General features: G+C 45.1%; 1 protein-coding gene across 5 annotated transcripts in view; it reads right to left on the bottom strand.

The window, feature by feature from the left end:
• ARNT2 (aryl hydrocarbon receptor nuclear translocator 2) overlaps positions 1–14778 on the bottom strand; it is a 247304-nt gene that overhangs the window by 165045 nt on the left and 67481 nt on the right. For all 5 annotated transcript variants that reach the window (XM_033920572.1, XM_033920576.1, XM_033920573.1 and 2 more), the window contains one exon: positions 13825–13927. In XM_033920572.1, coding sequence (XP_033776463.1) covers positions 13825–13927 — 103 coding nt within the window. The remainder of the gene's footprint in view (positions 1–13824; positions 13928–14778) is intronic.

Here is a 14778-nt window from a genome sequence, read left to right as displayed (position 1 = left end):
CTAGCATCTTTTAGTTTAGCAATTCAATTTTTCATCTTCCTCCTTTCACTGATATATCAGAAAAAATTTTTGTCTCCCCTTTTTTACATTTCTAGCCATTTGCTCTTCCGCCTGCACTTTCGCCAGGTGTATCTCCCTCTTGGCTTCTTTCAGTTTCACCCTGTAGTCCTTTCTGTACTCTTCTTCTTGGGTTTTTTTATATTACAGGAATGCCAACTCTTTTGCCTTTATTTTCTCCACCACTAGTTTAGAGAATCATGTTGGTTTCCTCTTGTTTTTATTTATTTTCTTCACATAAAGTTCCGTAACCATTTTTATAGCTCCTTTCAGCTTAGACCACTGGTTTTCCACTTCTCTTATGTCCTCCCATCCTAACAGCTTTCTTCAGGTACTCTTCCATTTTATTAAAATCCGTACATTTGAAATCTAGGTCTTTTAGTATCGTGCAGCCGCCCTCCACTTTAGTCGTTATATCAAACCAAACCGTTTGATGATCGCTACTTCCCAGGTGAGCACCCACTCATACATTAGATATACTCTCTCCATTTGTGAGGACCAGATCCAATATCACGAAGACCTGCAACGTGACAAACAAGCTCGAGAAATGGGCCGTGACATGGCAAATGAGGTTTAATGTGGATAAGTGTAAGGTGATGCATGTCGGTAACAAAAATCTTACACACGAATACAGGATGTCCGGTGCAGTACTCAGAGAGACCCCCCAGGAAAGAGATTTGGGAGTACTGGCCGACAAGTCAATGAAGCCATCCATGCAAAGCACAGCAGCGGCAAAAGGGCGAAGAGAATGCTAGGAATGTTGTTATATATTATATTTGATTATTAATAAGAAATGTGATAAATTAAAAAAAAAAAAAAGAAGGGGGATCACGAACAGATCGGAGAAAGTTATCATGCCATGTACCGGGCCATTGTAGGCCCCCACCTGGAATAATAATAATAATAACAACTTTATTCTTCTATACCGCCATAATCGTGCAACTTCTAGGCGGTTTACATTGAAGAGAGCTGGACAATCAGCGAGTTACAATATGCAGATAGTCAATGGAATTACAGTATGCAGAATCTTAAAAAGTAGTAAATTACTATGTACAGTTTGTTTAGAATTTCAGAGGGGCCCTTTTACAAAGAAGTAGCGAATTACAAAATACTGTTTGTTAAGAATTTCAGAGGGGGCATATTAGGAAAAAAAGAAATGGAATTAGTGTTTGGTGTAGTTAATGTTTAGGTGATATATCTGTCGAATAAAGCAGTTTTTATGACTTTTCTAAAAGCAACGTAGGTCAGTCTAGCTCCATTAATGTAGTTGTCTAGCCAGTGTTGTTGTTTGTTTGCTTTATTTTTTATTTTTATTTTTCTTTATTTTTCTATCGCTATATCTCTAAACTTAAGGCAGACAATGGTTCTTATCAAACCAAGACAGCGGATATAGCGGAAGCCTTTTACCGGCATTTCTCTACCTTCTATGCCAGTCCTGGGCCCTACAGTGGTCCCGATGTTCTTGATTACCTAGAGGACGCTGGTATGCCTCGGTTCACGGATCTGCAGAGGTCTGTATTGAACGGACCCTTTCGGGGCACGGAGATCCAAAAGGCGATCAAAAACTTACGCTCTTGCACGGCTCCGGGCCCCGACGGGTTCTCCTCTGAATTTTATAAGATGTTCTCTCTGCAGGTGTGCGAGCCTCTCCTAGGTTATTTTGTCGTAGCGTTGGAGACGGGAGCGTTTCCTTCTCATGCTAATTCTGCCACTATTACTTTGTTGCCGAAGCCGGGTAAGTCACGGGATGAAGTCGACTCCTACAGACCAATTTCCCTTCTTAATGTTGATTTGAAGATTTTGGCTCGCCTGCTAGCCAATCGGTTGACACCTCTCTTGCCCCATGTGATTTCTCCGGCGCAGGTAGGATTCGTACAGGGTCGACACTCTGTGGTCAATGTTCGACGGGTGTTGTTGGCTGTATCCAGAGCCCAGTCTACTTCCACGCTCGGTCTTTTGGTGAGCCTGGACGCAGCCAAAGCTTTTGACCAAGTCCGATGGCCCTATCTTTTCCAGGTTCTTAATTACGTGGGGTTGGGGGGCTGGTTTGGGTCTGCTTTGCGTGCGCTTTATTCTGCGCCCTCAGCTTCAGTTTTAGTCAATGGGATTCTAACTAAGTCCTTTGAGGTGGGTCGGGGGACGCGTCAGGGTTGTCCTCTTTCCCCATTGCTTTTCCTTCTTTATCTGGAACCCCTACTGCGTACGATTCAAGGAGATGATGAGTTGGTTGGTTTGCCGGAAGGCTCTTCCCAATTACGTGTGTTGGCTTTTGCCGATGATCTTTTGTTTACTCTGGCCCGCCCGCAACGCTCTCTGGAGCGTGCTCTGGAGCTTCTAGATGAATTTCATTTGTTCTCTGGGTTGACCCTCAATGAGCGGAAGTCTTTCGTGTTACCATTGCAGCTTTCAGTACGTGACACATGGACGGGCCCCTTTCCTTTCGTGTGGGCTGACTCCTCGATTAGATATTTAGGTATTCTAATACACAGGGACCTGGCTACACTTTACTCTATCAATGTACTTCCCTTGTTGGCTGGGACCGAGCGGCGGCTCCGGTCCTGGCGCTCTTATCCGTTATCCCTTTTGGGGAAAATTGCCCTGTACAACATGATGGTGGTCCCTCAATGGCTTTATCTTTTTCAGACTTTACCTATTCTTTTACAGCGTTGTCACTTGCGGCTTCATCACCGTTCCCTCTGCTCCTTTTTGTGGGGTGGTAAGCGGTCTCGCATTCCCCTATCTTCTCTATCTTTACCAACTACACAGGGGGGACTTGGGCTGTTACATCTGGGTAGATTTAATGTGGCATGTCAACTTAGGCATTTGAATGATTGGTTCTGTGCTACATCTTACTTTTCCGCTGCGGCAGTGGAGTGCAGTTCCTTTGCTCCTTACCATTTCAGTTATTTACTTCATGTGAAATGCTTGCCCCCCCGGCGGCAGATTTATGGGGATTTATTTCTCCTTCCTTTACGTAAAATTTGGAGACAGCTTTGTACTCAATTAGCTATTCGGTTTGATGTGACACCGTGTCTACCCATTACTGGCAATGGTGATTTTCTCCCTGGTATGGGCTTGTACGCTCATCCCAGGTGGCCGGGGAGGGGCATGCATTACTTATTTCATGTTTTACAATCTGATGGCACGTTACAGTCTTTCCAGATGCTCTGTGATTCCTCTGCCTTGATGGCTGGGGATTGGTTTTCTTATGGACAATTGCAACATTATGTTCATTCCCTTCCTTGTTCGTCCCTAAGTGAAGATGTTCAAGAGAAGCTGTCCGAGGCCATCAGTCTCACTGCTCAGATGCTCATCCCTTTACGATTTCATCATCGCTCTCTTCAGGAGATGGCTGGAGAATTGGATTATGCAGCTTTGGCTACTAAGTGGTCTGCGGACTTACAGTTCCCCATTTCTGAGGATATGGTAAAGCGGAGCATCCTTCATGGGACGAAATCCTTGGTCGCTGTGACTGAAAAGGAACGTTATTATAAATTTGTGGTTCGGGCCTACTTTGCCCCTGTCCGAGCCTTTTATGCACATATTTGCCCAACTGATGCTTGCCCCAAGTGTGCGGCCCCTCGAGCTTCCTTGGGTCATATGTTTTGGCTGTGTCCAGGAGTTCGGGCTTTCTGGAGACGCCTTTGTCTTCATATAGCAACATTCTGGAATTGTACCTGGACTCCCACGACCACTTTTCTTTTCACCCTGAAGTTATCTTTGCATCCAATTCGTCCTGGCGCAACGGTATTTGTCCGGAAGGCCATCTTGATGGGCATCAAAACCATACTTCAATGTTGGCTGTTGCCCAATACACCTACTGTTTCGCATTGGCGAACTCAGATGATCCACCTAGCGGGATGTGAACGCTTAGACATTGCTAATGTGGACTCTAGACGTGGTGCCCTGCATCTTCGCTGTTGGTTACCTTTCTGTTCGACTTTGACACCGACGGTGCGCAGCAGATTATTGAACTGATCTGTTGGCCTTTGAGTACTGTTCCCATGGGATGGGGTGGGTGGGTTGGGTGGGTGGGGTTTTGTTGGGGATTCCTGATTGTATTTGGATGGCTGTTCTCATGTATATTTTTTGAAACTAATAAACAGATTTAAACATAACTTTATTTTTCTATACCGCCACAATCTTGCGACTTCTAGGCAGTTCACATTCAAGAGAGCTGGACATTCAGCGAGTTACAATATGCAGATAGTTAGATGAAATACAGAGTACATCAACTTTAAGAATGCGAAAGTATAAAGTGTACAGTACGCTAAGATATTTTCGAGAGGACCTATTAGGAAAAAGGTCGTGAATTATAAAAATACATTGAAAAATTACAATATACAGTTTAGGAAATTTTCAGAGGGGCATATTAGAAGATATGACCCAAATTGCAAAATATGGTTTGATAAGGATTTCAGAGGGGGGGGGGGTAAATTGGGAACGAGAAAAGAGAGAAGTGTTCGGCGAGGAAATTATTTAGGTGATATATTTGTCGAATAAGGCAGTTTTTATGAGTTTTCTAAAAGCGTTGTAGGTCAGTCTAGCTTTATTAATGTAGTCATCTAGCCAGTATTGTTGTTTGTTTGCTTGGTATGCGAAAGTTCTGTCCAGAAAAGATTTGTATTTACAATTGGTAATGCTTGGGTGTGCAAAAAGGTAGCGGTTTCTGGTTTGTCTGATAGGGCTGTAGAATACGAAGTGAGGTAGCAAGTACGTGGGAGTTAGTCCCCAAATTAGTTTGAAACATATGCAGGAGAATTTGAAAACTATTCATGCCTCTACTGATAGCCAATGCAGTAATTTGTAGTAGGGGTTAACATGGTCGCATTTTTTTAATCCAAATATCAAGGGGACCGCTGTGTTCTGAATAATTCTGAGTTTTCTCACTGTTTTTTTAGGTATACCCATATAGACGATATTGCAATAGTCCAGAGTAGAAAGCACTAGTGATTGCACTAGTAATCTGAATGATAATGGGTCAAAGTATTTTTTGATGGTTTTTAATTTCCATAATATCAGGAAACATTTTTTTACCACCATATTCGTGTGTTCGACCATTGTCAGGTATGTGTCCAATGTGACTCCCAGTATTTTTATTGTATTAGTAATCGGGTAATCATGGTCTTTTATACATAACGTTGTGTTGGTAATTTTATCCGTTGGGCTTGCAAGGAAGATTTTTGTTTTTTCTGTGTTAAGTTTCAGTTTGAAGTTGATTGTCCAATGTTCTATTTCGGTCATGATATGAGAAATGTATTTTGAGGTTTCGATTGTAATGCTGTTCACTGGGATTAAAATGGAAATGTCATCTGCATATATGTAGTAGTTCAAATTTAGTCTTTGCAATAAGTGCCCTAGGGATGATATGTAAATGTTGAACAGTGTGGGTGAAAGTGGTGAGCCCTGTGGTACTCCCGAGGGTTTTTTCCAGGAGTTTGAGTATATCCCATCAGTAACCACTCGGTATGATCTCTTTGTTAAGAAGCCCTGTATCCAGTTCCTTGCTTTTCCAATAAGTCCTATTGCATCTAGGCTGTGTATCATTATTTCGTGATCAACTAGGTTGAAAGCACCGCTGAAGTCTAGTTGTAGAATAAGGGCGCTTGTTCCTTTGCTGAATAGGCCATATAGTTGATTCAGGATCGAGGCTAAAACTGTCTCAGTGCTAAAACCTTTTCTGAATCCTGATTGGTGTTCATTGAGTATGCTAAATTTGTCTAGATAGTTTACTAGCTCCAAGTTGACCAATCCTTTAAGTAGCTTGGTAAATAAGGGGATGCTTGCTATGGGTCTATAGTTGGTTTTGAGGGCTAATGAGATTTTTTTGGTCCTTAGGGATGAGTGTGATAAGTATATAAGAACATAAGCAATGCCTCTGCTGGGTCAGACCTGAGGTCCAGCAGTCTGCTCACACGGCGGCCCAACAGGTCCAGGACCTGTGCAGTAATCCTCTATCTATACCCCTCTATCCCCTTTTCCAGCAGGAAATTGTCCAATTCTTTCTTGAACCCCAGTACTGTACTCTGCCCTATTACGCTCTCTGGAAGCGCATTCCAGGTGTCTACCACACGTTGGGTAAAGAAGAACTTCCTAGCATTCGTTTTGAATCTGTTCCCTTTCAACTTTTCTGAATGCCCTCTTGTTCTTTTATTATTTGAAAGTTTGAAGAATCTGTCCCCTCTCTACTCTCACTATGCCCTTTATGATCTTATAAGTCTCTATCATATCCCCTCTAAGTCTCCTCTTCTCCAGGGAAAAGAGACCCAGTTTCTCCAATCTCTCAGCGTATGAAAGGTTTTCCATCCCCTTTATCAAATGCGTCACTCTCCTCTGAACCCTCTCGAGTAACGCCATGTCCTTCTTAAGGTACAGCGACCAATATTGGATGCAGTACTCCAGATGAGGACGCACCATCGCCCAATAAAATGGCAGGATAACTTCTTTTGTTCTGGTTGTAATACCCTTCTTGATTATGCCTAGCATTCTATTTGCCTTCTTAGCAGCCGCTGCGCACTGTGCCGTCAGCTTCATTGTCATGTCCACCATTACCTCCAAGTCCCTTTCTTGGGTACTCTCATTTAATAACATCCCTCCCATCGTATAGTGTGATCCTGGGCAAGTCACTTAATCCTCCATAGCCCCAGGAACGTTAGATAGATTGTGAGCCCACCGGGACAGATAGGGAAGATGCTTGAGTACTTGATTGTAAAACCGCTTAGATAACCTTGATAGGTGGTATATAAAATCCTAATAATAAAACCTCGGGTTTCTGTTTCCCATATGTAATACTTTACATTTCTCAACGTTGAACTTCATCTGCCATCTCGTCGCCCATTCCCCTAGTTTGCTCAAGTCCCTTTGCAATTCTTCGCAGTCCTCTTTAGTCCGAACTCCACTAAATAGTTTGGTGTCTTCTGCAAATTTTATTATTTCTCACTTCGTCCCTGTTTCTAGATCATTTATGAATATATTAAATAGCAGCGGCCCAAGCACTGAGCCCTGCGTGATCCCACTCGTGACCCTCCTCCAGTCCGAGTAGTGGCCCTTCACTCCTACCCTCTGTTTCCTGCCCGCCAACCAGTTTCTGATCCATCTATGTACGTCTCCTTCCACCCCATGGTTCTTCAGTTTCTGGAATAGGCGTTCATGGGGCACCTTGTCAAAGGCTGTTTGGAAATCTAGATATATGATGTCTATGGGTCTCCTTTGTCCATCCGTTTGTTAATTCCTTCGAAGAAGTGCAATAAGTTCGTTAGGCACGATCTCTCCTTGCAGAAACCATGTTGGTTGGTTATCAGAAGTTTGTTTCTTTCAAAATGTTCATCGATGTTTTCTTTTATCAGTGCTTCCACCATTTTCCCCGGAACCGAGGTCAGACTCACCGGTCTGTAGTTTCCCGGGTCACCTCTTGATCCCTTTTTAAAGATGGGCGTAACGTTGGCTATCTTCCAGTCCTCCGGGATCATGCCTGTTTTCAGGGATAGATTGCAAATTTGCTGCAGTAGTTCCGCTATCTCCAATTTTAATTCCTTCAGAACCCTTGGATGGATTCCGTCCGGACCCGGGGATTTGTCAGTTTTTAGTTTTTCTATCTGCCTGCGTACATCTTCAAGGCTCACTTCCATGGATGTTAATTTTTCTGCTTGATTTCCATTTAAGAATTTCACAGGTTCCGGTATGTTGGATGTGTCTTCGTTTGTGAATACAGACGAAAAGAACATGTTAAGTCTTTCTGCCACTTCTTTCTCCTCCTTCACCACTCCCTTCCTGTCTCCGTCGTCCAGTGGTCCCAGCTCCTCCCTAGCCGGTTGCTTCCCTTTAACATATCTAAAGACCGGTTTGAAATTTTGTGCTTCCCTGGCTAACCTCTCTTCATACTCTCTTTTGGCTTTACGAACCACTCGGTGACATTCTTTTTGATACTTCCTGTGCTCTTTCCAGTTCCCCTCAGTTTTGTCCTTTTTCCATTTCCTGAATGAATTTTTCTTATTGCTTATCGCTTCCTTCACTATTTTAGTTATCCACGCCGGGTCTTTTGTTCAATTCTTTTTGCACCCCTTTCTGAATCTGGAGATATACAGATTTTGCACCTCGCTCACTGTGTTCTTGAGAAAAGACCAGGCATGTTCTACCGTTTGGCATTTCTTGGAAGTGTTCCTAAGTTTCTTCCTTACCATTTCCCTCATTGCTTTGTAGTTTCCTTTCCTGAAGTTGAAAGTGTCGCAATGGTTCTCTTTCCTTTCAGCATTCCTACCTCAACTTTGAACTTGATCATGTTATGATCGCTGTTTCCCAATGATCCCACTACCTCTACTTCCTTTGCAGGTCCCTTTAACCCATTTAGGATTAGATCCAGAGTGTCATTTCCTCTCGTTGGTTCTCTAACAAGCTGCTCCATGAAACAATCTTGTATAGCCTCCAGGAATTCTGTCTCCCTAGCACATTTTGAGCTTCTAAGACTCCAGTCTATCCCGGGGTAGTTGAAGTCTCCCATAATAACTGTGTTACCGCTTTTGCATTATCACTTCATCTCGACTTCCATTTCTTCATCGATATCTCCGGTTTGCCCGGGTGGATGATAGTATAGGCCCATCTTTATTTCAAGCCCTTTCCATTCTGGTATTTTAACCCATAGAAATTCCAGCTTGTTGGTCGTCTCTGCTGTGTCCATTTTTGTTGATTGTATGCTTTCTTTTATGTATAGGGCTATTCCACCTCCTTTCTGTCCTGACCTGTCCTGGCGATAGAGCTTGTACCCCGGAAGTGCTATATCCCATTTGTTTTCTTCATTCCACCACGTTTCAGAGACTCCAATGATGTCTATGTCCTCTGCATTGGCCATGGCTTCTAATTCCCCCATTTTGTTTCTTAGGCTCCTTGCATTAGTATATATGCAATTTAACATAGAAACATAGAAATAGACGGCAGATAAGGGCCAGGGCCCATCCAGTCTGCCCACCCTAATGTCCCTCCTCTACCTTTGCCCTGTGAATAGATTCCATATGCCGATCCCATTTGGCCTTAAAATCAGGCACGCTGCTGGCCTCAATCACCTGTAGTGGAAGACTATTCCAGCGATCAACCACTCTTTCAGTGAAAAAGAATTTCCTGGTGTCACCTCGTAGTTTCCCGCCCCTGATTTTCCATGGATGCCCTCTTGTTGTCGTGGGACCCTTGAAAAAGAAGATATCTTCCTCCGCCTCGATGCGGCCCGTAAGATACTTGAACGTCTCGATCATGTCTCCCCTCTCTCTGCGCTCCTCGAGCGAGTATAGCTGTAATTTGTCAAGCCGTTCTTCGTATGGAAGATCCTTGAGTCCCAAGACCATCCGGGTGGCCATTCTCTGCACCGACTCCAGTCTCAGCACATCCTTGCGATAATGCGGCCTCCAGAATTGCACACAGTATTCCAGGTGGGGCCTCACCATGGATCTATACAATGGCATAATGACTTCTGCCTTACGACTGACGAAACCCCTTCGTATGCAGCCCATGATTTGTCTTGCCTTGGACGAAGCCTGTTCCACTTGATTGGCAGACTTCATGTCCTCACTGACGATTACCCCCAAGTCTCGTTCTGCTACCATTTTTGCTAGGATCTCGCCATTAAGGGTATAAGACTTGCATGGATTTTGGCTGCCCAGATGCATAACTTTGCATTTTTTGGCATTGAAGTTGAGTTGCCATGTCCTAGACCATCGCTCCAGTAGGAGTAGGTTGTGCATCATGTTGTCGGGCATTGAATCTTCGTCTGTTGTGCATTTGCCCACTACATTACTTAGTTTGGCGTCATCGGCGAAAATTGTTATTTTACCTCTAAGCCCTTCTACCAAGTCCTGGTATTTTCTTGTCTTCATTTCCTTTCCCAGTGCTTCGGTCTTGTTTCTTCTCTTTTGTTACAATCCTTCTAACCTCCTCTTCTGGGTTAGTTGACTCCTGTAATTTGTCCATTGTTTCTTCTCAGCCTTTTTTCCTCTCGGTATCTTCACGGGATACCTTCTTCCGAATCGTCGACGCTTGGTCGACTGTCGGCTTTCCCTTTCTTCTTAGTTTAAAGCCTTTTCTATTCCTTTCCTGATGTTGTTTGCTAGAAGTCTTGTTCCCGCCGCGCTCAGATGCAGTCCATCTCTCCTGTAGAGCTTGCTCTTGCCCCAGAACGTTGTCCAGTTCCTCATGAAATGGAACCCTTCTTCCTCACACCATCTCCTCATCCACGCATTTATTGATTGTAGTTCCTCCTGCCTTTTCACATCTGCCCTCGGTACTGGTAGGATCTCTGAGAATGCTATCTTCTGGGTCCTCATCTTCAGCTTCCTTCCCAGAATCTTGAACTGTTCTATCAGCATGCTTCTTCTTTAGTCTCTCCTGCTGACATCATTCGTCCTGATGTGGATCATTACTGTGGTCTCTTCCGTCTCCGCTCCTTCCAGGATCTTTCCAATTTTGTCCACGATATCCTTGGTTCTCGCTCCTGGGAGGCAGGTCACCAGTCGATCCTCTCTCCCTCCTGCTATGTGGCTGTCCACATGCCTCAGGATCGAGTTTCCCACAAGGATCGCTGACTTTGCCTTCTTTAGGTTTCGCTTCGGTCTCAGGTCAATGTCCTCGGTGTGCTTCTCTGCTTCCTCTCTTGGGCATCGACTAGCCATTTTCTCCCCCTCGTGCGATGTTCTTCTGTGGGTGTCTTCTATGAGGTCATCTGCTTCTTGTTCTCCCTTCCATGTTGGTGTTGGTGTAACTTCATCGTTCATTTGAAGTTCGTTTTCTTCCACTCTCCTCTTGTAGGCTTCTTCAATGAATTTCTCGAGTTCCCTGACCTCCTCCTCAATGTGTCTCTCATTCATGAAATCTATAGCTGTCCTGATTGGATCCTCTGTAGTGTGAAGTCCTTCTAGCTCCTGTATCTTGTCCTCTAGTCGCTTTACTTCCTTTTTTAAGCTTTCCAGCTCCTGGCACCGACCGAATACATACGACTGTCTCCCCGAGGGGAGGTAGTCATACATATGACAGTCTGTGCAGAACACTGGAAAGCTCTTCTGGTTTCCCTTCTACTTCCATTGTCGTTCTCTCTCTCTCTGCCTGCTGCTGGTGTCCTCTCTCTCTCTCTCTCTCTGCCTGCTGCTGGTGTCCTCTCTCTCTCTCTGCCTGCTGCTGGTGTCCTCTCTCTCTCTCTGCCTGCTGCTGGTGTCCTCTCTCTCTCTGCCTGCTGCTGATGTCCTCTCTCTTTCTCTCTCTGCCTGCTGCTGGTGTCCTCTCTCTCTCTCTGCCTGCTGCTGGTGTCCTCTCTCTCTCTCTGCCTGCTGCTGGTGTCCTCTCTCGCTCTCTCTCTGCCTGCTTGCTGTCCTTCCCTGGTGTCCTTGGGTAAAGTGACTTGGTCCTTCTTGAGGCTCTTTGCAAAGGTGTTCTCGCTAAGGCGAGTGCTTTTGCCGCTCGCCTTCGCCATGCGCTGAATGGCCACGCGCCATTGGCTCCTCCCCTTTTAAGGGGGAGCTTCGAGTCTGCTTCGGGTGATGTCAGGGAGTGGGCGGAGCTACCTCTCGCCTCAGCCCCTCACCCTCTGTCTTCTCTCTGCTCCCTCGTGCCTTCTTCAGTGGATTATTTCCTCTCTCCCTCCTCTGCTTGACTTCACCAGCCTGCCCTGAACTCAGGTAAGCTGGCAAGCTGGATCTTCAGCTGCCTGCCTCCCATCCTCCTGAGCAAGCATGTTTCCATTAACCCCTCCCCCCCGATGCCAGCCTGCCTGCCTGCCTCCCATCGCCCTGAGCAGCATGTTTCCATTGAACCCCCCCATACCTCCTGCCTCCCATCCCCCTTCCATTAAACCCCCCATCCCCGCCTGCCTCCCATCGCCCTGAGCAGCATGTTTCCATGGAATCCACCTCACCCCCCATGCCAGTCTGCCTGCCTGCCTCCCATCCCCCTGAGCAGCATGTTTTTAACCCCCCCTTACCTGGCACACCAGAAACTCCCGTTGACCCTCCCACTGCTACACTGCCGACAAACCTCGCAGCTCCAGCAGCGTCCCAGACACAGTAAACACGCTGCTTTGGCTCTTCTACTGGCCTAATTTCCTCTGCCGTGTCCCTGATGACGTCATCAGTTAAGCGGCAGAGGAAATTAGGCCAGTAGAAGAGCCGAAGCAGCGTGTTTAGTGTGCCTGGGACGCTGCTGGAGCTGCGAGGTTTGTCAGCCAAGTAGCGGTGGGAGGGTCGGCTGGGAGGGTCAACGGGGATTTCTGATGTGGCAGGTAGGGTCGGCGGGGGGGGGGGGGGGAGTTGCGTCATGTTAGTGGTGTGCCGGGTAGGGTCAGCGGCAGGGGGGGGAGGAGGGGAAGTCGCGGTGTGTTACCTGGTCGGTCCTTTGACGCGCACTCTGCCGGCCACATCCCGACAGATCAGATCTCAGAGAACAAGGGATAAGAGTGCGCATGCGCGCTTAGCATATTATTATTATAGATGAAAGAGGGAAAGAAGCTAGATGGTGTTGGAGAAGAGAGACACACATTGGTGTGGAAGAGGAAGAGAGGGGAAATCTGGACACAGGAAAGTAACAGAAAAAGAGGGGAAATTATGTGCATAGGGACATAGGGACAGAGACATACATGGGGATGGTATATGGACGGGGGGGGGGGCAATGCCATATACAGTATAAGCTCTGGAACACATTGCCAGAGGTTGTGGTTAACAGCGGTTAATGTAGATGGTTTTAAGAAAGGTTTGGACAATTTCCTGGAGGAAAGACCATAGTCTGCTATTGAGACAGACATGGGGGAAGCCACTGCTTGCCCTGGATCAGTAACATGGAATGTTGCTACTTTTTGGGATTAGAAACATAGAAAGATGATGGCAGAAAAGGGCTATAGCCCATCAAGTCTGCCCACTCTACTGTCCCACCCCATTAAGTCAGAGTGCTGCTCGACCCACGTAGAGATCCCACTGGATGTCCCATTTATTCTTAAAGTCGAGCACACTAGTGGCCTTGATCACCTGCACCGTAGTTTGTTCCAGTGATCCACCACCCTTTCTGTAAAGAAATACTTCCTGGTGTCACCACCAAATCTCCCTCCTCTGAGTTTGAGCGGGTGCCCCCTTGTGATTGAAGGTCCCTTAGGAAAGAATATGTCGTTTTCCACCTCGACACGACCTGTGACGTACTTAAACGTCTCAATCATGTCACCCCTCTCCCTGCGCTCCTCTAGAGAGTAGAGGGTTTTGCTAGGTACTAGTGACCTGGATTGGCCATTGGTCTGGATGGACCATTGGTCTGACCCAGTAAAGCTATTCTTATGTTATTAAGAAATAGAACAATCACTTTAAACCTGGCTGTATAATCAAACATCCTATCCTTATTAAAGATATCTATAAAAGAATTATCCATTCAAATGGTGAGGGGAGATTAGAAATGAGGAAAATAGGAACACAGAAGGGAGATGGTTTGTGCAGATGGGATTAGATGGTTTGATGGGACAGGGACCGTGCTCGGGACAGGACGGGAACTGAGATCCTGAGGACAGGGACTGAGCTTGCGGGGACGGGTGGAAATGGGGACAAATTTTTTCCCCATGTCATTCTCTAAATATAGTATCTGCAAAAGGGTCTGTCTAGTATACCGCTTGAAACATTAAAATCTTCTTAAAAAATAAAGGTTCAGAATTGTTCTGTTGAACTGAGAATCTGAGGTAAGTTGTATACTCTTTAGGAGTCAGCATAGTCACATTCTGGGATTAACACAGAAGATACTGAAGTATCTATAATATTCCTGTACCTCATTCTGCAAATAAATGACCTTCGTGATCCCATACACATTCTCATGGATGACTGCTGACCTTCCTTTTTAACTGTTCCAGTCTTCAAATCCAAAATGCGGCCTAAAAAAAAATAAATGAAATGGTAGAACATTACACCATTTTTAAAGCACATGAAGACTTTCTTGTTTTTACAGTAAACACAGAAAACAATGGTAGATAAAAGCCAAACAACCTATCCACTCTGCCCATATCGACTACTAAGCTCTTGCAATCCATTCCTCTCCCTCATCCTCTTTTTTTTTTTTTGAAAATCATGTTGTTCCATACTTCCCTGAATTCAGTACATATGGAAACAGCAACTAACTGGCTAATCACATATTTAAGGACTAACAATACCTGCACAAACTGTTATTAGGACTTGCTCATGCACTTTAGCTGAGATCATCTAATCTAGGCCGGTCCTTTTAGGTTTTTTTTAACTATTTTCCTCATTTTATCATAGTCGTCCTTTCGAAAGTTAAACGCCTCTAAAGTAGAAGTCTTTTGCCACATCACTCCCAGTATTAGCTCACGTTATGATCACTGTTTCCTAGCAGACCCAATACAGTTAACTCCTGTACTATGTCTTGCATTTTACTAAGGACCAAATCTAAAATAGCACCCCCCTCTTGTTGGTTCCCGGACCAGTTGCTCCAAGAAGCAGTCATTTATGACATCTAGGAATTTTACCTCCCTAGCACTCCCCGATGTAACATTTAACCAATCAATGTTGAGGTAATTGAAATCACCCATTATTATACTGTTGTCCATTTCTCCAGCTTTCCTAATCTCTGAGAACATTTCTTCATCTGTCTGCTCATTTTGTCCTACCTTTATATCCCTTCCACACTGCTATCTATGTCATGCAGAAAGTTTATTTTATTTGATTCAATTTCCTCTTTAACATATAGAGCACCCCCCCCCCCTTCAAT

Source organism: Geotrypetes seraphini, chromosome 14 (assembly GCF_902459505.1).
Source record: "Geotrypetes seraphini chromosome 14, aGeoSer1.1, whole genome shotgun sequence".
NCBI lineage: Eukaryota > Metazoa > Chordata > Amphibia > Gymnophiona > Dermophiidae > Geotrypetes > Geotrypetes seraphini.
The sequence above is the reverse complement of the archived record's forward strand: the minus strand, read 5'-3'. Positions and strand labels throughout refer to the sequence as shown.